General features: G+C 39.7%; 1 protein-coding gene across 3 annotated transcripts; it reads left to right on the top strand.

Moving 5' to 3' along the window:
- Positions 1-21512, top strand: LOC122005739. 3 transcript variants are annotated; one of them, XM_042560904.1, is made up of 5 exons: positions 1-609; positions 716-843; positions 931-1022; positions 1352-1409; positions 21454-21512. In XM_042560904.1, the coding sequence occupies exons 1-4, from the start codon at positions 444-446 to the stop codon at positions 1362-1364; spliced, it is 399 nt and encodes a 132-aa protein (XP_042416838.1). In that variant the 5' UTR covers positions 1-443; the 3' UTR covers positions 1365-1409; positions 21454-21512. The 3 variants fall into 3 exon arrangements, 2 of the variants coding, with proteins under 2 accessions (XP_042416838.1, XP_042416839.1); XM_042560905.1 differs by having other exon boundaries at positions 2-609; positions 720-843; positions 936-1022; XR_006118475.1 differs by lacking the exon at positions 21454-21512 and having other exon boundaries at positions 2-609; positions 709-843; positions 936-1022; positions 1352-1408.
- Positions 21513-23367: the final 1855 nt, after the last annotated feature.

Here is a 23367-nt window from a genome sequence, read left to right as displayed (position 1 = left end):
TATTTTTATTTCCTTGTCCTCTTTATTCTTCCTCCCAATCCCTTTCCGCCGCCTCCTCCCCTCTCTCGACGTCGACCTCCTTCCTCTCCCTTCTCCTCTCTCGCGACGCCGAGCCACCGTCGGCCTCTTCCCCGATCTTCTCCTCACCGTCGCCCATGCCCTAATTTCCTTTCATCTACTGCACCTCCCGATCGTCCTCTTCCCCGATTTCTCCCTATTTCCTTGCGTCTTCGCCACGGATAGCCTGATTTCGTCGACGCTGTGCAACCATCGAGCCTTCCTTCTTCTCTGTTGATCGCCTAGATCCCCTCGCCTCGGCTTCTTCATCATCGGCGTCAACCAACAACCCCCCCCTCTTCCGAGCCTCTCCTCGTTGAGAAGCTCGATGCCGACCGCCCATCACTGTGCCCTCACCGATTGATTCGAAGCTGCGGTGCTGGGCGATGACGACGCCACTAGTTGATCCATCTCCGCCGTCAGTTGATCACCAGATTCCCTCCCCCATATGCCAATCGCAGCAAGCACCAACATCGTCCAGTTCACAATTAGTCGGGCTTTCCATCTACTCCACCGATCACCCCAGATCTACTCCAAGCCAGAAACTCGCAGGTATGATCAGGGACATGTATTTGTGCCCTAGACCCATCCTCAATTGTTATTGCTTTTACCATCTGCAATTGAGATTTCTTATTTTCCCTCACCGTGAAGTTGTTAGCCAGTTCAGTTTTGGGGAGGTTGGCTAGCTACGATGACACCATCTTATTGGTTCGGAGAGGAGAGCTCCACTACTATTTATGCTATGATTGGATTTCTCCTTCAAGCAGTTGTGGATCCAAATATAAGGTAAGGGGTTAATTAAAAGGTTGTGGATTAAGAATTAACGTTTAATTCTTGGAGGTGGATGTATTGCTGATGAAGTGAGGTATTTAGTTTAGATCACAACAACTCCACCTAACGCCGACGACCCTTTCCGACAACAATTTCTCCGGCAGTGAATCAATGTGGGAGCATCTGAGATTTGGGTGAGTTATGATGGATTCATGTTTAACCAAACCTAATGTGATTATGAAATGCTTAATCTAAGGTAGTTGTGGTTGTTTATGGATGAGTGATCAACTGGTAATGAATTAAGAGATTCATGATGATTATGAAATGGATTTACTCCATGGATTAAATGATGGGTTGATTGATGATAAATGTATAAACATTTTCTAATTAGGTTGTATGATTTAGGATTATTTGGAGGATTAATCAATCAGATTAGATTGGAGTATCCTAATTGAGTTGGGGATTTTATTTACCTATTTAATTCATATGCATTTAGCTAAATAAAATATATATGTTGATGCAGGACTTTGATATAGGGCGAACGACATGGGAATTATTTTTAGCATGATCGACAGATTAAGGCGGGTACCTTTGACTTATCTCTTTTGATATTATCATTTTGATATGCGTAGTAGGTTATATCTAGTAGTAATGATTATGTTTATATATGCCTTGGTATGTCACTACTTGATACCCGTAGTATACCCTTATTGCTGTCTGCTCTGCATTATTGCTTATGTCCTCTTGATTCTTGCATTGTGTACTTACGTAGTGACATACAATGCATTACCGGATACAAGTCTAGATATTAGATATACTTGGCATATGTACCTAGTGTTAATACTTGGCATGTGTACTGAGGTTTATTACTTGGCATGTGTACCTACATTTACTATCTGGCAGGTGTACCTAGATCACTATTATGGACTCGGTTTTCCTTTTGGTACACATTATGAGGAGGCTGGTATTTTCAGGAGTTACATGATTTAGTGTCATGCACCATTTTGCATGATTACATGCTGAGCGATTGTCGTCTCCATTGTTGTTGAGCACATCGTCAGTTACATGATACGCATACACAACCACTCATGGGTTAGTGGTATATCAGGCAGGGTGTATGCAATTTGCTCTGTCAGGGCTCCGCTGGTCCGCTCATGGGTACTGTGACTACAGTGTGATAGCGAACCGGGATCCCTCCTCTTGACTATGACACAGGGAGATGAGAGCTTAGGCTCCCCCACTATGTTTTGGGTAGGAGGATAGGTGTACTCCGACAGCATCCTGTCAACTCGGTCACTCAGGAGTAGTGATGGCAGAGTGCACAGTTGTCATAGCCCTACCCAATCGGTCTCACCATCGCGTGTGAGATGGCTGACTGGCGTCAGGGGTGAGCATGTCATTTGCATCATATGCATGGATTACATTTATTACTTGTGATTACTGCATTTTTGTATGCTGCATTTTAGTTGTTGCATATGATTGACATGCATAATGAGACATTATATATTTGGTCTGATGACCCTGCATCTGTTGGAGAGGTTCATACCCTTATGTCAAGATAGGAGGTCCTGGTGAGTACAATTCTTCTGTTGTTTAGTTTTGTATTACCTTTTATTGTTCAGGAGACTGTACTGCATGATTATTATTGATAGTTATATTTTACTATGCATGTCTACTCGATACCCGCTGAGTATATTATACTCGCTACCCCCTATTTATTTTCTTGTTGTTTTCATGTTAGCACATAGATATGTCGTGTCGCTTAGAGTATCCTGTCTGCCGGTTCCACGTCACATCCGAGGACTATTTTCGGTGTTAGCTCTCCTTTACTTGTCTTACATTTTGTTGGACTTGGTGTTGTATAAATTCGACTTTATTCTTTTGAGTTTGCTATGTGGAGTTGTATTTGTTTTGTTGTGGTTGTGTAAGCCTGGCCGGCTAGCAGTCTTCGTTTTTAGTCAGTATGAGTTTTCTTTTGATTTTCGCTGTGTTTTAGTATAGTCGTGTGGACTGTTTGATATATATAATTACGTGGTTGTATATATATTCCAGTCGTGTGGATTGATGTATTCTTGTGGATGTATATATGATTCAGATTGTCACCGGTACAGGGGAGATGTTGCCGGATTTTTCCTCTGGCAGGGACTCCTCTGGGTCGTGACAATTTATTGGTATCAGAGCCACATATTTACGAAGCTTATTTTCTGTGTTTTGGATTTCACGTTTTGGTTTTCTCGATGTAACTTTTCAATTTTGGGACCAAGCAGCGATAGGACATCTCCAAGCTATATGAGGTATATTTATCTACTGTTATCATGCACTTCTTTTAGTACATGCATAGTTTTCTATCATAGTATATGACATGTGTTAGTATTCTTTTAGTACCTGTCTAGTTGTTTGTAGCATATATTTCATGTTATGGGTCAACCATTGATCATGGTCGACCCTACTGGAGATCAAGGATAACAGTCTCAGGGAATTCATTATATCATACTACCAGTAATAATCATGTTGACTCAATTAGTAGAGTACCGGTTTACTCCTGTTGGTTCGGTCAGTTTAGGATTGATTTACCTGGTTGACTTGTGTAATTGTGGTTTGACTTATCTTAGTTGGTTTCGTGCTCCTGTTAGTTCGGACAGTAGAGGATTAATTTATATTCTCTTTGATTATGTCTGTAGAGGATCGATGTACCCTTGTTGACTTGGGTAGTTGTGTATCGATTTACCTTAGTTAGCTTCATCTGTGGATGATTGATTTACTCTTATTAGATCAGTTAGTTGATGACCGATTTATTTTGGCATTTTGATCATTAGGGTACCGACTTACTCTAGTTTTATAGAGATTTTGATTTTTGGGTTACTCGTGCTTGGTTAGATATTTTGAGGTACATTTGGGTATATGACTTGTACCAAGATAGAGAAGACTGAATTAGCCGTATACCATTGCCGGCTTGGTTAGTCTGTAAAGGATTGATGTATCCTATTCCATGGGAACGTTGACTCTGGATCGTCTGTACCAGGTTGGATAACATAGAAGGTACATTCAGATAGAATACCCCCAGTGTTGTGAAAAAAATGTAAAGCTACCTTTTTGACATTTATGAGATACAACCATAACTTGATTGTATAACTTGCTGAGTACATTCGAATATATATCATTTGTACTGGCGTAAGAAAAAGGTGAAGTTAGCTGCTTGTCTTTACGTGACAAGACATCACGTGAAGGAAGAAGCAGATGATGATTTTTGAGATTAAGGCATCATTTGGTGATTACGTTGAGGTGTTTTGAGAGCGAGTATTTCACTACCTCTTTCGGTAGCATGATGGATTATAAGGTGATAATCAGTCGACTCGCCTAATGTTGTTCCATTGGAGATCTTGACTCATAAACTGATCGAATATGGTTAGATATCCTTGATGTACCTAGTGATTTGCAACTCATAATGATGCGGAGAAGGTGGAGTTAGTTGATTAATACATATGAATTCTACTATTACTGAGTGGAAATATAGATGAAGATCTTCGAGGAGCAGTGGGTCGATTGACAGTTATTTCGATCAGCTATCTAGCGATAGTGCTCCTCTACCCTTGTGTTCATGGCTCGTCACTAGAGGTTATAGAACCTCAAGTGGAGCAATCGTAGTATGATGAGTTACAAGACAATGGTTGGTCGACTCAACTAGCATTGTCTCCAATAAGTAGTTCAAGACCTTAACTATATGATCTTCTACCAAGGTCTAGAAGTCTATATGTCTTCTCAGAGTGTTCGATCTTTTGTCGACATTTGTCGAAAATATTTACGGGTATGATTATGAGATTTGTGGTGATATTCCCTGATGGGTAGACTCTTAGTCAGGAGGTTGAGTGACCCTTTGGAATTTAGATTGTGATTCTTTTACTGTGGATATATGGGTATCTAAAGGATGACATTAGACATACTCTTTGGATATTTTTAAATAGGATTAGTAGAGATTTTATACTCATATCTTTTGGATATTAGAATACCGATACGATGAAAATGGATCACTGAGGAGTTATCATGTTTGATTATTGTTGAGGATGGTTTGAGGTTGAGAGATATTGTGAGATCAGATATTGTGATATGTTGATTTCTAATGATTTATGGGAGTAAATGTTGAGTTATGTGGTTATCTGATGATGTATTAGTGGATATTTATTTTGATGATCTATTAGTGGATATTTGTTATGATGATCTATTATTTGGACTTGTAGTTGATGGTGACATAGTGAGTGTCAGGTGTGATATTTATGGATTTGGTGATATGTAGTTAGTGATTGGATTACAAATTCGTTGCTAGTAATTCTATGGTTTAGTATGCCGGACATTATGAGTTTTTGGTAATGTCATTTGATTTTACCAATACTTCAGCGGTATTTATGGATTTGACGAACTGCGCCTTCCTGGAGTACCTAGATCGGTTCGTTATCGTCTTCATCGACGACATTTTGATCTACTCGCGTTCTGAGGAGGAACATGCGCAGCATCTTCGTATAGTCTTGAAGCCTCTTCGACGACATCGTCTATATGCGAAGTTCAGCAAGTGTGCTTTTTGGCTACCCTCAGTCAGTTTTCTAGGACACGTGGTTTCTAGCCGAGGTATTGTGGTAGATCCTCAGAAGATCGAGGCTGTCACCAGCCGGGAACAGCTGAAATCATTTCAGGAGATTCGCAGATTCTTGGGATTGGCTGGATATTGCAAACGGTTCGTTGAGGGTTTCTCTCGCATTGCTATGCCACTGACACGCCTGACCAGGAAAGGCGTGAAGTTCACGTGGTTAGAAACCTGCGAGACCAGCTTCCAGGAGTTGAAGCGGAGATTAGTGTTGACACCAGTTCTAGTTTTGCCCTCGGGAGATGACGGATTCGTACTCTACACCGAAGCTTTTCTACAGGATTTGGGCGTTGTTTTGATGCAGCACAGTAGGGTAGTCTCCTATCCTTCTCGTCAGTTGAAGGAGCATGAGAAGAACTACCCAGTACATGATCTGGAGCTGGTTGTCATTATATTTGCTTTGAAAATTTGACGACATCATCTGTATAGTATTATATCTAAGATTCTTACTGATCATAAGAGTCTCAAATACCTTTTTCATCCATAAGAAACTTAATCTCCGACAGAGGAGATGGATAGAGTTCCTGAAGGATTTTGACTGTACCATTAGCTTGTTGGTTGCTACTCGGAAAACCTATAGGTTCCACTGTACAAAAATTTTGTACAAAGGTCTGAACCTTTTCCTAGCTACCATGTGTTCTTTTAAATTAAATTTTGGATCGCCTGCGGAACTTAACACGTTTGATCCAAAACTTAATCTATTTGTTCTTTTAGGTTTTGACTTGGATCTCCTGCGGAACTTAACACGTTCGACCCAAGTCTCCTTAAGTTATTAATTCCATTAAATATTAATTTCCATAATTGGTTCCCAGTACTGACGTGGCGAGGCACATGGCCTTCTTGGATATGGGAGCAACCACCACCGACTAGACAAAACCTTTTATAGAAAGATAATATTTAATTTCTTAAAATAACTTTAGGTTAACGAAAAAGAATCATGAGGAAAAGAAAAACAAAAGAACACTGACATCGAAAAACATATTTGAAATTCTAGAGCGTAAGCCTCTTGTATTTGGTATTATTTCCATAAATAACTAGCATGATGCGAAAGAAAATTACTAGTTATACCTTGTAGAAAAACCTCTTTACCGTATTCCTCTTTTAACCTCGGACGTTGTGTGGGCGATCTTGAGACGAGAAACCACCAATCACCTTCTTCTCCTCCTAGCTAGGTCAACAAAGAGGAAGCTTCACCAAGGAAGAAAATCAAAACACTAACCAGCACGAGATGCTAGCTTTCTCTCCTTCTTCTTCTTCTCAGTATCCAGAGCTCATGGAAGAGAAGGGTTCGGCCACCACAAGAGGAAGAGAGGGAGAGGATGGCCGCCACACCAAAAAAGAGGAGAGAAATAATAGATGTTGTGTCTCGTGAAGGCACCCTCACCCCTTCTTTTATATTCCTTGACCTAGGGAAATTTAATTACAATAAAATTTCCTCGATTTCCATGACATGATTTAATTGAGAAAAATAAAATAAAATTTCTCGAATAAACCGGCTACATCATTGGAGAACAAATTGGACAAGTTTGATCAACAATTAAAACTTCTAATTTGTTTCCGAAATTTTAAAAATAAAATTTCTCTTTAAAATCTTTTCATGGTTGATAAAAGAAATTTCTATAATTTTAATTTTATCAACATGTAAAAATTTTAAAGAGAAATAAAATATCTCACCAATAAGGAAAGATCTAATCTCTTTCTTTAATCTTTAGTAGATCTTTTATAAGAGATATTTTAATTTAAATTCTTTTAATAAATTATTTCTTCCACATAATAAAATTAAAATTAAAATTCCTTTTAATTTAATTTGGCCCCCACTAGCTTGGGTTCAAGCTAGGGCCGGCCACCCATGGACCAAGGCTTGGCCAGCCCCTTATTGGTGGGTATAGAAGGTGGGTATAGGTGGGTATAGAACTCTATAAATAAGAGGCTACGATAGGGACCGAGGAGGAGAAATTGGTTTTGGTCTCCAGATAAAATTAAGCATCTAGTGTTCACCCACACAACTTAATTTTATCGATGATAATTCATTCTACTAGAGAACTATCGTTGAACTCTGCACGATCCCAATTACATTTTGGGCTCCTTCTTATTATGAGTGTGTTAGTCTCCTGTGTTTAAGATATCGAATGTCCATTAATTAAGTGAGTTACTAATGTTTAATTAATATCAGTCCGAGAAAACCGCTTTTTCGCGTCGCGGAAACCCCGAAACCCCCTAGCCTTTGGCTCTCGTGCGAAGACAAACATTACTAGGACACAATTTCCTTCTATAATCAACAACACACACTATAAGTGATACCATTTCCAACTTATCGGGTTTATTGATTCATCGAACTAAATCTCACCCGTTGATAAATTAAAGAAATAAATATCAAACATATGTGCTTGTTATTATATTAGGATTAAGAGCACATACTTCCATAATTTTTCTAAAGTCAGTATAAAAGAAGCGACCTCTAATGGTCCTACTCGATACACTCAGGGTACTAGTGTAATTATATAGTCGAGATAAACTAATACTAATTACACTACGACCTTTCAATGGTTTGTTCCTTTCCATTTTAGTCGTGAGCTAATTTATAAGGTACTGATAACATCATCTTCTGCGTGTGACACCACATACTATGTTATCTGAATATAAATTATCGAACAACTACAAACAAATGTAGACAATTTGACCGAATGTGATTCTTTATTCATAATGAATGTTTACAAAGCTTAGGCTTTCGGTATACACTCCAACGATCTCCCACTTATACTAATGACTAGTGCCATATCTTCTACCGTACATCCGATTCCCATTCCTCCATATGCCGATCAAACTTTGCAGGAAGGGCCTTAGTGAAAGGATCCGCCAGTTATCCGTTGATGCGATCTTGGCGATGACAACTTCTCCTCGCTTCACTCGTATTCGGTGGTACTTGCGCTCTATATGTTTACTTGCTTTATGGGCTCGTGGTTCCTTCGAGTTTGCAAGTGCGCTATTATCACGATAAATTGTGATGATTTTGAGCAAACCAGAATCACATCTAAGTCCGTTAGAAAGTTCTGAGTCATCTTTCTTTAGCGCTCGGAGGGCTTACTTTCGACTTCCATGGTTGAGTCGAAACATTCTGCTAACACCTCCTGAAATGGCTCCACCTCTAAAGTAAACACATGCTGATGTAGACTTCTGTTATCCTATCGATTGAAAATATGAACAAGTATAACCCGGGGAGCGGATCGTCTGCTTGGTAAACTAGCGTATAATCTAGTCCTTCTCGGTACTTTAATATATGCTTTCTGATCTAATTTCCTTGTCGGGGTTACTCGATGTCTCACGACCACGCCGAAAGCGGATATCGGTCTACATTGCATCATTAGGCTTCCTAAACATAAGGAGCTTTCGTGTCCTCTATCTCTTTCGATGTCTTTGGAGACATCTCTTTGGATAGAGCTACTCCATGTCTAAAAAACCTTTCTTGGAATCCTGCGTACTAAACGAGCAAGGATTGTATCTATATATGAAGCTTGGGATAGAACACTCTTTTCTTGATCCTTATAACTTTGATCCGAGAATGTGCGATCTCTAAGTCCTTCGTATCAAATTGTTTGGACAACCATACCCTTACGTTCGATAATACCTTGACATTGTTGTCGATTAACAAAATATCATCTACGTATAGTACAAGAAATACCACCACGTTTCCGTTCTTATATACACAAGACTCATTCGGACTTTGAATAAATCCATATGATGGATTACTTAATCGGATGTTCCGAGATCTTGAAGCTTGCTTTAGTCCGTAAATGGACCGATTGAGCTTCACTAGATGCTCTTTGCCTTTTCAATAAATCATTCTGGTTGCTTTATATGGATGTTTTCTTCAAGGAAAGCTGTCTTGACATCCATTTGCCAAATCTCATAATCCACATTGGATAAGAGTATCCGGATAGACTTAAGCAGGACCGGTGAAAAGGTTTCCTCATAATCGATTCCCTCTTTCCGAGTGTACCCTTTCGCAACAAGCCTAGCTTTGAAGGTTTCTACCTTCCATCCTGTTTTCCTTTTGTAGATCCACTTGCATCCAACGACTTTTACACCATCGTGGTTCTGAGTACATAGACTCTATTTCTAATTCATTGCATTTTGCCAAGATCTGCATCTATATCTTGGAGTGCTTGATCATATGTTCGGGGTTCATGTTTACCCGGGATTAAGTCCCAAGACTCTCCCAAAACATGAATCTTTCGGGTTGCCTTACAACCCTCCCACTCTGACGAGGCATCGTGGTTGTGTATCATGTGTGACACGTGTTGCGGTCTTTTGTGGTACTTCATCTTGTATGTTGGTACTAAAGTAGACATGTCCTCTCTAAGTTCTTAAACAACTTTATTCTTGGGCTTGTGATCCATTATATAGTCTTCTTACAAAAACTGGGCATGACCTTCTGATCTTAGGACTATAAAATAAACCACCTTTTGTTCCTTTGGGATACCCTAACACATGAACTTACATGCGAGATTAACTTATCTGGTTTCATGTGGACTACCCCAAGAATATGTCTTAGGCGGGTTTCGCCCATTCCGATTCTATGGGAGTAGAAGGCGATTTAGAAGGTACTAAGTTCGAGCATATCTGTTTCAGGCGTATCCCAAAATAAATTTGGTAATTCTGAATAACTCATCATCGATCTAACCATCTCCATAAGAGTCCTATTCCTTCGTTCTATTCTATTGGGGTGTTCCAGTGCGAACAATTGGGATTGAATCCCGACCTCGATAAGTAATTCCTAAACTCTCTAAGAGGTATTACCACGATCGGATCGTAGTGTCTTGATACTTTTACCTAATCGTTTCTCCACACCTTGTATTCTTTGAACTTATCAAAGCACTCGGACTTGCGGCGCATTAGGTAAATGATCCGTATCTTGAATAATCATCTATGAAAGAGACAAAATATTCAAAACCTCCTCTTGCCTGGACAGACATAGGACCACACAAATTAGAGTGAACCAATTCTAACTTTGGCTCTATACCCTTGGCCTTGAAGCCTTTTGGTCGATTTACTTTTAAGTTCATTTGAGTTGGAAAATTTTCCAACTCCAATGAACTCAAAGTCCATTGGCTATAAGCCTCTGAATCCTACTTAAGTTAATATGACCAAGCCTTAGATGCGAAAGATATGCTTGGTTCATTTCGAAGGTTCTTTTCTCTTATTAGAATTAGAAGATGAGTTATAAATTTCCATGTTTTGCTTTGTGGAAGAAATTGGATTTAAAGTATATAAATTGCCAACTAATGCACGAGCATATAATCACTTTATTTCTTTTAATAACTACATTGTTAGAAACTGAATATCCATCTAAAAGCAGTTTAGAAACTGAAATTAAATTCTAAAACTGGGTGCATAAAGACAATTTCTTAAAACCAAATTTTTATTTCTACTAAAAGATAAGTAGGCGTCTCCTTAGTAGCATTGCCCGTATGAGCTGTAATCTCCCTTGAGATAGTCGTCGGGTTTCCGGAACCCTGAAAATGTAGACATGATCGGTGGCTTCCGTATCTACACACCGGTGTTTGGTAGATAACACCGCTAAACATGTTTCAACAACTAGAGCATGAGATATACCTTTGTTTTGGTTCCTACGAGACGATCCGCCTTCCAATGTCACTGCTTGCGGATGAAGCACTTGCCCTTGACTTCTTCACTCGACTTTAAATCCGTACTGAGATTTATTCACTTTCTTTCTTGAGCCGACTTGTTTTCTTCTTCTTTCCTTTGGTTTAAGTAGAACCATTTTAAAGTGAATTTGAAATTGTGACAAAATAATCCTTCTGCTGCTTATCAGTAGTTCCCCAATGAATAAATCCTTTTATTCATATTATAGTCGAAACTGCTCAAAACTTCTAGGTAGCGTTTGGAGGATCATATCGATCTGAGTTTCCCATCAATTTCTCCTCCGAGGATCTGTATCTCGTTCAGATAAGCCATCGTCTTTAGGATATGAACCCTTACAGGAGTACCCTCTGGTGGTTGTCATTATCTTTCTCATAGCTTCTTGTCTAGAAACCCTATCCCGATAACGAAGAGCTCCTTGAGATTGTTAATATCATAAGGTGTTGGTAAATCTTGATCTTGATGTTGCGATATATTTGACATTGAAGCGAAATGTAACATAGCGCCATCTAGCCTTTACCCATCTCTTATGATATTGATCTCCTCTTGGGTAGATTCACGATGGGTGCGTCGGGACAAGGTTCGGTCGATCTGAATTTATAGCTTCGTGATCGAGCAATGTCGGGTTCCTTTTCGATCTATGTAATTAGGTCGATAAGTCTATTTTGTTGAAGTATGATGGACAGTGGGTTGAAATCCTAAGAATCAAAATAACTTTTGGTCGAACTCCAAATTTAGAATAATATTGATTTCTCAAACAATACTATTTTAAATTAACCACCTCATAACACCGTGAATTTTGTATGCCACGTTAGTGTGGACGATACAAATTCAACATTTGTAAAAGGAGGTTTTAACCCATTAATTTTATTATCTTGTCAACTAACTTTTGTGAATAAAATTAATAGTTGGTATTATTTGGTCACACAAATAATGGACTCCGATGGAGAGGATACTATTAGATGTGTCTAAGTGTATCCCATTACTTGACACTAAGTCCATTAATAAGATTATGCCCCTTCGGAAGATCTCACGCTCTTAATTAACTTCCTATAGTCATCCAAAATGGAAGTACATTCAGTGATCATGAACAAGCTCATCCGTTATAGGAAGGCACTCGAGCCAGCATGACTTGTTTGCATCACCTGAACCGATAATGGAACCGTGGGTTTACTTAAATCCCTCTCCCACTTAGTTATTTATAAATGAGGAATTTTAACTATGCTAGCCTACTTAACTTGTAAACTAAAGCACAATATAAAAGCAATAAATAGAAAATCTAATTTTCAACTATTATGACTTTTATCTCTAGTTGTCCTCCGTGTGTTGTCATCCCAAGCTGCTGCCATATTTGGCCACTGCCACTGGGTCTAGCTGTCGCATCCATCTGGCTCCTAGTTCCGCTGCACCTCTGGTCCGATCCGCGACGTAAATAGAATTTTACATTTTGATCCTATATTCCATAAAAGGAATGTACATGTATCTAGATCGAAAATAAAATCCTAATAAAACTAAATACAACTCTGCTGTATTTTAATACAATCACGCACACACATATAAATGCCCCAAGGGTCCAATCACATACATAATAACTAAAAGCCATAATAGTTGGATCCTGCATCCCACATCCTACTATTAACTGCCTAAATTATGTATGACGTATGCATAATTTAAACTAAATACCAAATACTCGAGGCAACTAGCTCTGATACCATTTGTTGGTTGCTACTCGTAAAACCTATAAGTTCCACTGTACAAAAATTTTGTACAAAGGTCTGAACCTTTTCCTAGCTACCATGTGTTCTTTTAAATTAAATTTTGGATCGCCTGCGGAACTTAACACGTTTGATCCAAAACTTAATCTATTTGTTCTTTTAGGTTTTGACTTGGATCTCCTGTGGAACTTAACACGTTCGACCCAAGTCTCCTTAAGTTATTAATTCCATTAAATATTAATTTCCATAATTGGTTCCAGGTCGTGGCGAGGCACATGGCCTTCTTGGATATGGGAGCAACCACCACCGACTAGACAAAACCTTTTATAGAAAGATAATATTTAATTTCCTAAAATAACTTTAGGTTAACCAAAGAGAATAATCAAATCACAAGGAAAAGAAAAAACAAAAGAACACAACATCGAAAAACATATTTGAAATTCTAGAACGTAAGCCTCTTGTATTTGGTATTATTTCCATAAATAACTAGCATGATGCGGAAAGAAAAATTACTAGTTATACCTTGTAGAAAAACCTCTTGATCTTCTACCGTATTCCTCTTCTAACCTCGGACGTTGTGTGGGCAACGATCTTCCGAGACGAGAAACCACCAATCACCTTCTTCTCCTCCTAGCTAGGTTCGGTCAACAAAGAGGAAGCTTCACCAAGGAAAAAAATCAAAACACTAACCAAGCTCCAAGAGATGCTAGCTTTCTCTCCTTCTTCTTCTTCTTCTTCTTCTTCTTCTCCGAGTAGTATCCGGCCACCACAAGAGGGGTTTGGCCACCAGAGGAAGAGAGGAGAGGATGCCAGGAACAAAAGAGGGAGAGAAATAATAGATGTTGTGTCTCATGAAGGCACCCTCACCCCTTCTTTTATATTCCTTGGCCTAGGCAAATTAGGAAATTTAATTACAATAAAATTTCCTCAATTTCCTTGACATGATTTAATTGAGAAAAATAAAATAAAATTTCCCAAATAAACCTACATTGGCCGGCCACATCATTGGAGAACAAATTGGACAAGTTTCAATCAACAATTAAAACTTCCTAATTTGTTTCCGGAAATTTTAAAAAATAAAATTTCTCTTTAAAATCTCTTCATGGTTGATAAAAGGAAATTTCTATAATTTTAATTTTATCAACATGTGAATAATTTCCTTCTATAATCAACAACACACACTATAAGTGATACCATTTCCCAACTTATCGGGTTTAATGATTCATCGAACTAAATCTCACCCATTGATAAATTAAAGAAATAAATATCAAACATATGTGCTTGTTATTATATTAGGATTAAGAGCACACACTTCCATAATAACTGAGGTCTTTGTTCATTTATAAAGTCAGTATAAAAGAAACCCTAGCTCTGATACCATTTGTTGGTTGCTACTCGCAAAACCTATAAGTTCCACTGTACAAAAATTTTGTACAAAGGTCTGAACCTTTTCCTAGCTACCATGTGTTCTTTTAAATTAAATTTTGGATCGCCTGCGGAACTTAACACGTTTGATCCAAAACTTAATGTATTTGTTCTTTTAGGTTTTGACTTGGATCTTCTGCGGAACTTAACACGTTCGACCCAAGTCTCCTTAAGTTATTAATTCCATTAAATATTAATTTCCATAATTGGTTCCCAGTACTGACGTGGCGAGGCACATGGCCTTCTTGGATATGGGAGCAACCACCACCGACTAGACAAAACCTTTTATAGAAAGATAATATTTAATTTCCTAAAATAACTTTAGGTTAACCAAAGAGAACAATCAAATCACAAGGAAAAGAAAAAACAAAAGAACACAACATCGAAAAACATATTTGAAATTCTAGAACGTAAGCCTCTTGTATTTGGTATTATTTCCATAAATAACTAGCATGATGCGGAAAGAAAAATTACTAGTTATACCTTGTAGAAAAACCTCTTGATCTTCTACCGTATTCCTCTTCTAACCTTGGACATTGTGTGGAGCGATCTTAGGGCGAGTAACCACCAATCACCTTCTTCTCCTCTAGCTAGGTTCGAAAGAGGAAGCTTCACGAGGAAGAAAATCAAACACTAACCAAGCTCGAGATGCTAGCTTTCTCTCCTTCTTCTTCTTCTTCAAGTAGTATCCAACCACAAGAGCTCCAATGGAAGAGAAGGGTTCGGCCACCACAAGAGGAAGAGAGGGAGAGGATGGCCGGCCACCCCAAGAAAAGAAGGAGAGAAATAATAGATGTTGTGTCTCGTGAAGGCACCTCACCCTTCTTTTATATTCCTTGGCCTAGGCAAATTAGGAAATTTAAATAAAATTCCTCAATTTCCTTGACATGATTTAATTGAGAAAATAAAAAAAATTCCCAAATAATAGCCGGCCACATCATTGGAGAACAAATTGAACAAGTTTCAATCAACAATTAAAACTTCCTAATTTATTTCGAAATTTTAAAAATAAAATTTCTCTTTAAAATCTCTTCATGGTTGATAAAGGAAATTTCTATAATTTTAATTTTATCAACATGTAAATTTAAAGAGAAAATAAAATATCTCACCATTCTAAATAAGGAAAGAGATCTAATCTTTTCTTTATTTTGTAGATCTTTTATAAGAGAGATATTTTAATTTAAATTATTTTAATAAATTATTTCTTCCACATAATAAAAATTAAAATTAAAATTCCTTTTAATTTAATTTGGCCCCCACTAGCTTGGGTTGAAGCTAGGGCCGGCCACCCAATAATATACCTAGGCCTGGCCCCTATTGGGTGGATATGAAGGTGGGTATAGGTGGGTATAGAACTCTATAAATAAGAGGCTACGATAGGGATGAGAGGAGGAATTGGTTTTGGTCTCCAGATAAAATTAAGCATCTCGCACACACAACTTAATTTTATCAATGATAATTCATTCCACTGAGAACTATCATTACCGCACCGATCCCAAATTATATTTTGGGCTCCTTATTATGAGTGTGTTAGTCTCCTGTTTAAGATATCGAATGTCCACTAATTAAGTGAATTCCTGACAACTCATTTAATTAATATCTAAGTCCAAGAGTAGTACCACTCGATCTTATTATCATGTCGGACTAAGTCCACTGCGGGGTTTAACATGACAATCTTTATGAGCTCCTCTTGAGGACATTATCAACCTAGTATCTCTAGGACACAGTTTCCTTCTATAATCAACAACACACTATAAGTGATACCATTTCCCAACTTATCGGGTTTATTGATTCATCGAACTAAATCTCACCCATTGATAAATTAAAGAAATAAATATCAAACATATGTGCTTGTTATTATATTAGGATTAAGAGCACACACTTCCATAATAACTGATGTCTTTGTTCCTTTACAAAGTCAGTATAAAAGAAACGACCTCTAATGGTCCTACTCAATACACTCTGAGTGTACTAGTGTAATTATATAGTCAAGATAAACTAATACCTAATTACACTACGACCTTCTAATGGTTTGTTCCTTTCCATTTTAGTCGTGAGCTACTGTTTATAATTTATAAGGTACTGATAACATCATCTTCTGCATGTGACACCACATACTATGTTATCTACAATATAAATTATCTGAACAACTACAAACAAATGTAGACAATTTGACCAAATGTGATTCTTTATTCATAATGAATGTTTACAAAGCTTAGGCTTTCAGTATTCATGATGGATAGAGTTCCTGAAGGATTTTGACTGTACCATTAGCTACCATCCAGGAAAAGCTAATGTGGTTGTCAATGCACTTAGCCGGAAGTCTAGAGGGACTTTAGCATGTCACCAAGTTTTGGTCACGGACTTGATTCAGGGTTTCTCTGAGTTGGGCCTTGAGGTGCAGGGACAGACAGAGCAGGGTATTCTTGTTACCATGGTTGCTCAGTCATCGATCAGGATGAGGTTCCGGGAGGCTCAGGTCGGTGATCAGCGCTTACAGTCCATTGGCAGCCAGTTAGCTTCCGGGTAGCAAACAGAGTTCACCCGAGATGATGAGGGTATTATTTAATTCCGAGGTAGATTATGCGTACCTCAATCTCATCCGATTTTGGAGGAGTTACTGCAGAAGGCTCATCGCTCCCATTTTGCTATCCACCCAGGTGGAACCCGCATGTATCAAGATTTGAAGCGTTCCTATTGGTGTAACGGTATGAAGAAAGACATAACGGAGTTTGTAGCTAGATGTCTAGTCTGTCAGCAGGTGAAGGCTGAGCACCAGAGACCTGCCGATTTACTTCCGAGGATTCCTATTCCGGAGTGGAAATGAGAGCATATCACTATGGGTTTTGTGGTGGGATTGCCTAGGACATCATGAGATCGTGACGCGATTTGGGTAATCATTGATCGATTAACCAAATCCGCACACTTCTTAGCGATTCGGAAGACCGATTCTCTAGATCGATTGGCAGAGCTGTATTGTCGGGAGATCATCAGATTACATGGTGTTCCTTTAAGCAATATATCAGATAGAGACTCACGGTTCACGTCCCGGTCCTAGCAGGGTTTGCAACAAGCCTTGGGCACACAGCTCCAATTCAGTACAGCATTCCATCCGCAGACAGATGGGCAGTCAGAGAAGACCATCCAGACTTTAAAGGACTTGCTGAGGTCTTGCGTTATGGATTTCGGAGGTAGCGGGGAGGACCACCTGCCATTAGTAGAGTTCGCCTATAACAATAGCTATCATTCGGTTATCCAGAATGCACTGTTTGAAGAGTTGTATGGTAGGCCTTGTCGGACACCCACCCTCTAGAAGGAGGTTGGGGAGACTCAGCTGCTAGGACCTCAGAAAGCTCAGCAGGAGGCAGAGTTGGTCTACACTATCAGACGAAGGATGTCCGAGGCGTAGGACCGTCAGAAGAGTTATGCTGATCGGAAACGGAGACCCTTGGAGTTCTCTACAGGCGACCATGTATTTTTGAGGTCTCACCCACGAAAATGGTGAAGAGATTTGGCCTCCTAGGTAAGCTAGCTCCACGATACATTGGGTCTTTCCAGATCTTAGAGAGGATTGGAGCGGTAGCTTACTGTCTGGTGCTACCACCGTCTCTGGCAGACATTCACGATGTATTCCATGTGTCCATGCTGAGGAGATACGTACCCAACCCAACACATGTTCTGTCAGATATATCAGTTCTCATTCAGCCTGACATTACCTACGAGGGGTCCGGTACGAATTCTGGACCACAGAGAACGTCAGCTGCGAAACAAGACTATCCGACTAGTTAAGGTCAGATGGTAGAACCATTCTGACGAGGAGGCTACTAGGGAGCTAGAGGATACGATCCGAGCTTGATACCCCCCAACTTTTTACTTGAGGTATGTGGGTTAGATTTTCGTTCAGCATCTATATCATTTATCTATTGCTAGTACTTGCTGATGGTAAGTAACAAAATTTAGAGACCAAATTTTTATTAGTAGGGGAGAATGTAAAACACCGTAATAAAATAATAATAAGATAATGAGATTTAATGGACGAATAACCTTAACGGGATTTTTAGGAATTTTTAGAAATTTTCTGAGAATTTTTCGGAGCTCGTATGACGAATTTAAAGGGGGATCAATTTATAGGCTAAGTAGAAGCCTGTTTGGATATCCCAATTAAAGTGGGAGTTGATAAATTTAATTAACCTATGGTATATATCAAAACCTAAGTTAATTTATTTTTATTTCCTTCTCCTCTTTATTCTTCCTCCCGATCCCTTTCCGCCGCCTCCTCCCCTCTCTCGACGTCGACCTTCTTCCTCTCCCTTCTCCTCTCTCGCGACGCCGAGCCACCGCCGGCCTCTTCCCCGATCTTTTCCTCACCGTCGCCCATGCCCTAATTTCCTTTCATCTGCTGCACCTCCCGATCGTCCTCTTCCCCGATTTCTCCCTATTTCCTTGCGTCTTCGCCACGGATAGCCTGATTTCGTCGACGCTATGCAACCATCGAGCCTTCCTTCTTCTCTGTTGATCACCTAGATCCCCTCGCCTCGGCTTCTTCATCATCGGCGTCGACCAACAACCCCCCCCCTCTTCCAAGCCTCTCCTCGTTGAGAAGCTCGATGTCGACCGGCCATCACTGTGCCCTCACCGATTGATTCGAAGCTACGGTGCTGGGCGTTGACGACGCCACTGGTTGATCCATCTCCGCCGTCAGTTGATCACCAGATTCCCTCCCCCATATGCCAATCACAACAAGCACTAACATCGTCCACAGTCGGTCGGGCTTTCCATCTACTCCACCGATTCCACTCCAAGCCAGAAACTCGCAGGTATGATCAGGGGCATGTATTTGTGCCCTAGATCTCGGCCTATAGCCCATCCTCAATTGTTATTGCTTTTACCATCTACAATTAAGATTTCTTATTTTCCCTCACCGTGAAGTTGTTAGCCAGTTCAATTTTGGGGAGGTTGGCTAGCTACAGTGACACCATCTTATTGGATCGGAGAGGAGAGCTCCACTACTATTTCTGCTATGATTGGATTTCTCCTTCAAGCAGTTGTGGATCCAAATATGAGGTAAGTGGTTAGTTAAAGGTTGTGGATTAAGAATTAACGTTTAATTCTTGGAGGTGGATGTATTGCTGATGAAGTGGGGTATTTGGTTTGGATGACAACAGCTTCACCTAACGCCGACGACCCTTTCTGGCAACTTCTCCGGATTGAATCAATGTGGGAGCATCTGAGATTTGGGTGAGTTATGATGGATTCATGTTTAACCTAATCTAATGTGATTATGGAATACTTAATGTAAGGTAGTTTTGGTTGTTTATGGATGAGTGATCAATTGATAATGAATTAAGAGATTCATGATGATTATGAAGTGAATTTACTCCATGGATTAAATGATGGGTTGATCGATGATTCATGTATAAACCTGTTTTAATTAGGTTGTATGATTTAGGATTATTTAGAGGATTAATCAATCAAATTAAATTGGAGTATCCTAATTGAGTTGGGGATTTTATTTAGCTATTTAATTCATATGCATTTGGCTAGATAAAATATATATGTTGATGCAGAACTTTGATATGGGTCGAACGACATGGGAATTATTTTTAGCACGATCGATAGATTAAGGCGGGTACCTTTGACTTATCTCTTTTGATATTGTCATTTTGATATGCGTAATAGGTTATATCTTGTAGTAATGATTATATTTATATATGCCTTGGTATATCACTACTTGATATCCGTAGTATGCCTTTATTGTTGTCTGTTCTTGTAAAGCCCGAAAAATTTCTGAATTTATTTTAGAATTATTCTATGATTTTTCTGGAATTTTTAGATATTTTTCCAGAATTTTCCGAGTAGCGGAAGTAGCAAAAATAATTGGAACCGTAAAATAGCTTAGGCGGGAATCGAACCCGAGACCTATGGTGTAAGGGATAATGTTAGTAACCAGTTGAACCCAGCAGGGCCGTGCTGAGAGAAAGGAGAAACGTTTATATTTATATTAGAGTTGGACCGGAATAACCACTTGATATAAATAGGAGGTTTAAGTGGGTTTGGTTTATTTTGATTTAGTTGGTTCGGCACATCTCCTCCCCTCCAAACCTCACGCCGACGCCACCCTCTTCTCTTCCTCCTTCTCTCGGCGCCACACCAAGAGAACTCTAGGGTTCTCCCCTAGGGTCAAGTGCATCTTCCTACGACGACTCCAACACGAAAAGATTCTTCTCCGCGAGAGGAACGCGAGGACGTAAGCGGTTCGTCGAGAGGATCGTTTTTCGAAAACCTAGCGAATAGAATCGTAAGAAAACCTTGCGATTGAGGTAAGAAACCCCTCACCTGCAGTATAATTGCTCTCGCTTGTTAGTTTTGGCGTTAGTTCGGTAGTTTTACAGTTTTCAGTTTTAGGGTGTGCTTTTAGTGCACACCAAGCATTCGATAGAATGCTCAGTTCGAAGGATGCACCAATAGGCATCCTAACGGCATGTAAAATGTATTAGAAACATTTTACTCAGTTTATTATCGATTATTACAGCTAATGGATCAGATATCCATTGGGTGGGCTCCCACAGTAGCCTCTAGGTTCAGATAACCTAGCTCTAGGTTGAGATAACCTAGCAAAGTAAAATAAAACAGTATTCAGTATTTTACTTTTATTCAGTTGGCACTGTACTTGGATCAGATATCCATGGGCTGGACTCCCACAGTCGTCCCTAGGTTCAGATAACCTAGTAACCCTGCTGGAATCGGAACTAGCAATCCCGGGTCTCGTAGGGATGCGCGCACAGTAAGTACAGTTGTCAGGGTCCCAGCAGCATGTTTAGTATTTTCATCTATTATTATATATAATTTTTCCAAATATGTAATCAATGATGGAAACACTAACTTAGTTTCAATTTCAGTTGATTATCTCAGTTAAGTTTCATGATTTGAGTTCATGACCAGTTAGATGTATATGCATGACCAGTTCAGTATGTATGCTTAGTTTCAGATACAGTATGCTATGCTCAGCTTGTTTGTATGCCATGATCAATTCAGTACATGTTTGTATGCCATGCCATGTTGCCATGCTCAGTTCAGTTTTCAAATAGCATGTTTTGAAACCATACTCGCATCGTTGCATGTTTTTGTGAGGTAGATGGTTTCTTACTAAGCTCTAAGCTTACAGATACTATTTTCCTTATACTGCAGATACAGGTAAAAGGAAAATGGACTAGCAGTGGAGGCTGGAGGGCAATGCAGATGAGGATGTGTGTGGAAGGAACTGGAATAAAAGACCCTCTGGGGATTTAGCATTTACTTTAGCACTTTACAGTTTATTAGTTCAGTTTTCATGTTTTAGGCACTTTTGAACCTTAGCAAGTTTGAGCAATTAGAACTTTTAGAAATTCATATCTTCATGCACTTTAAGTTGTTAAAATGCCATGAATCAGTAAACCTTGCTTTAGCTTAAGTTTAGAATTGTTACTACATGTTGCTAGAATGTTTATTATACATTAGATAGTTGTAGTGTGAGGTTTTGGCACGAACCAGTGCTGAAATCAGAGTTTCTGATTCGAAATCAGAAACCATGATGACCGATCGGGAATGAGTTGGTGTCACGGATCGGTCAGCCGACCGACCCGGACACGAACAGAGAGTTGGCAAGGGTTATGGATCGGTCAGCCGACCGATCCCGAAGCGAACAGATAGCTAGGAAGTGCACCGATCGGTCTACCGACCGATCAGGGCGCTCCTGGATCGGTGCGTCCAGAACGCAGCAGAAGCACAGAGGCTCACTGATCGGTCTCCCGATCGATCAGGGTGTTCCTGGATCGGTCGGTAGACCGATCCAGTTGCGTACAGAAGCGAGGTAAGCTTATGGATCGGTCAGCCGACCGATCCAGAGGGTGCCTCCGTGCCAGTATCAGCTGGAACGATCTGTGAATCGTTCCGACGGCTCAATCGACTCACGGATCGGTTGAAATGTCTGATTACAGCTAGCAGGACATTCGAGAGGCATAGATTGTCTCTCCTAGCATGTGTACAACACTTAGATACTCTTAGAACGTCAGGTTAAGACTTTACAGTAATTAGTTTAGCAAATTTCAAATTTGCTCAGTTTTCCGTACAGTCAGTACAGCAGTATTGTAGCGATTCACCTTACAGCCTAGTCAGTAGAAGGCGGGTCGTTACAGTTCTGCATTATTGCTTATGTCCTCTTGATTCTTGCATTGTGTACTTACGTAGTGACATATAATGCATTACCAGATACAGGTCTAGATATACTTGGCATATGCACCTAGTGTTAATACTTGACATGTGTATCTAGATTTATTACTTGGCATGTGTACCTAGGTTTATTACTTAGCATGTGTACCTACGTTTACTATCTGGCAGAAGTACCTAGATCACTATTATGGACTCGATTTTTCTTTTGGTACACATTATGAGGAGGCTGGTATTACCAGGAGTTACATGCTTTAGTGTCATACATCATTTGTATAATTGCATGCTGAGCGATTGTCGGCTCCATTGTTGTTAAGCACATCGCCAATTACATGATCTGCACACACAACCACTCATGGGTTAGTAGTATATCAGGCAGGGTATGTGCAATTTGCTCTGTCAGGGCTTCGCTGGTCCACTTATGGGTAGTGTGACTACAGCGTGATAGTGAGCAGGGAACCCTCCTCTTGACTATGACACAGGGAGATGACAGCTTAGGCTCCCCCACTATGTTTGGGGTAGGAGGATAGGTATACTCCGACAGCATCCTGTCCACTCGGACACTCAGGAGTAGTGATGGCAAAGTGCATAGTTGTCATAGCCCTACCCACTCGGTCTCACCATCGCATCTGAGATGGCTGACTGGCGTAAGGGGTGACCATGTCATTTGCATCATATGCATGGATTGCATTTATTTCTTATGATTGCATTTATTTCTTATGATTGCTACATTTTTTTATACTACATTTTGGTGGTTGCATATGATTGGTATGCATACAGGAGACATTATATATTTGGTCTGATAACCCTGCATCTGTTGGTGAGGTTCACACCCTCATGTCAGGATATGAAGCTCTAGTGAGTACAGTTCTTCTGTTGTCCAGTTTTGTATTACCT

This window comes from Zingiber officinale, chromosome 7B, assembly GCF_018446385.1.
Source record: "Zingiber officinale cultivar Zhangliang chromosome 7B, Zo_v1.1, whole genome shotgun sequence".
Taxonomy (NCBI): domain Eukaryota; kingdom Viridiplantae; phylum Streptophyta; class Magnoliopsida; order Zingiberales; family Zingiberaceae; genus Zingiber; species Zingiber officinale.
This window is presented reverse-complemented; position numbering and strand designations above follow the sequence as displayed.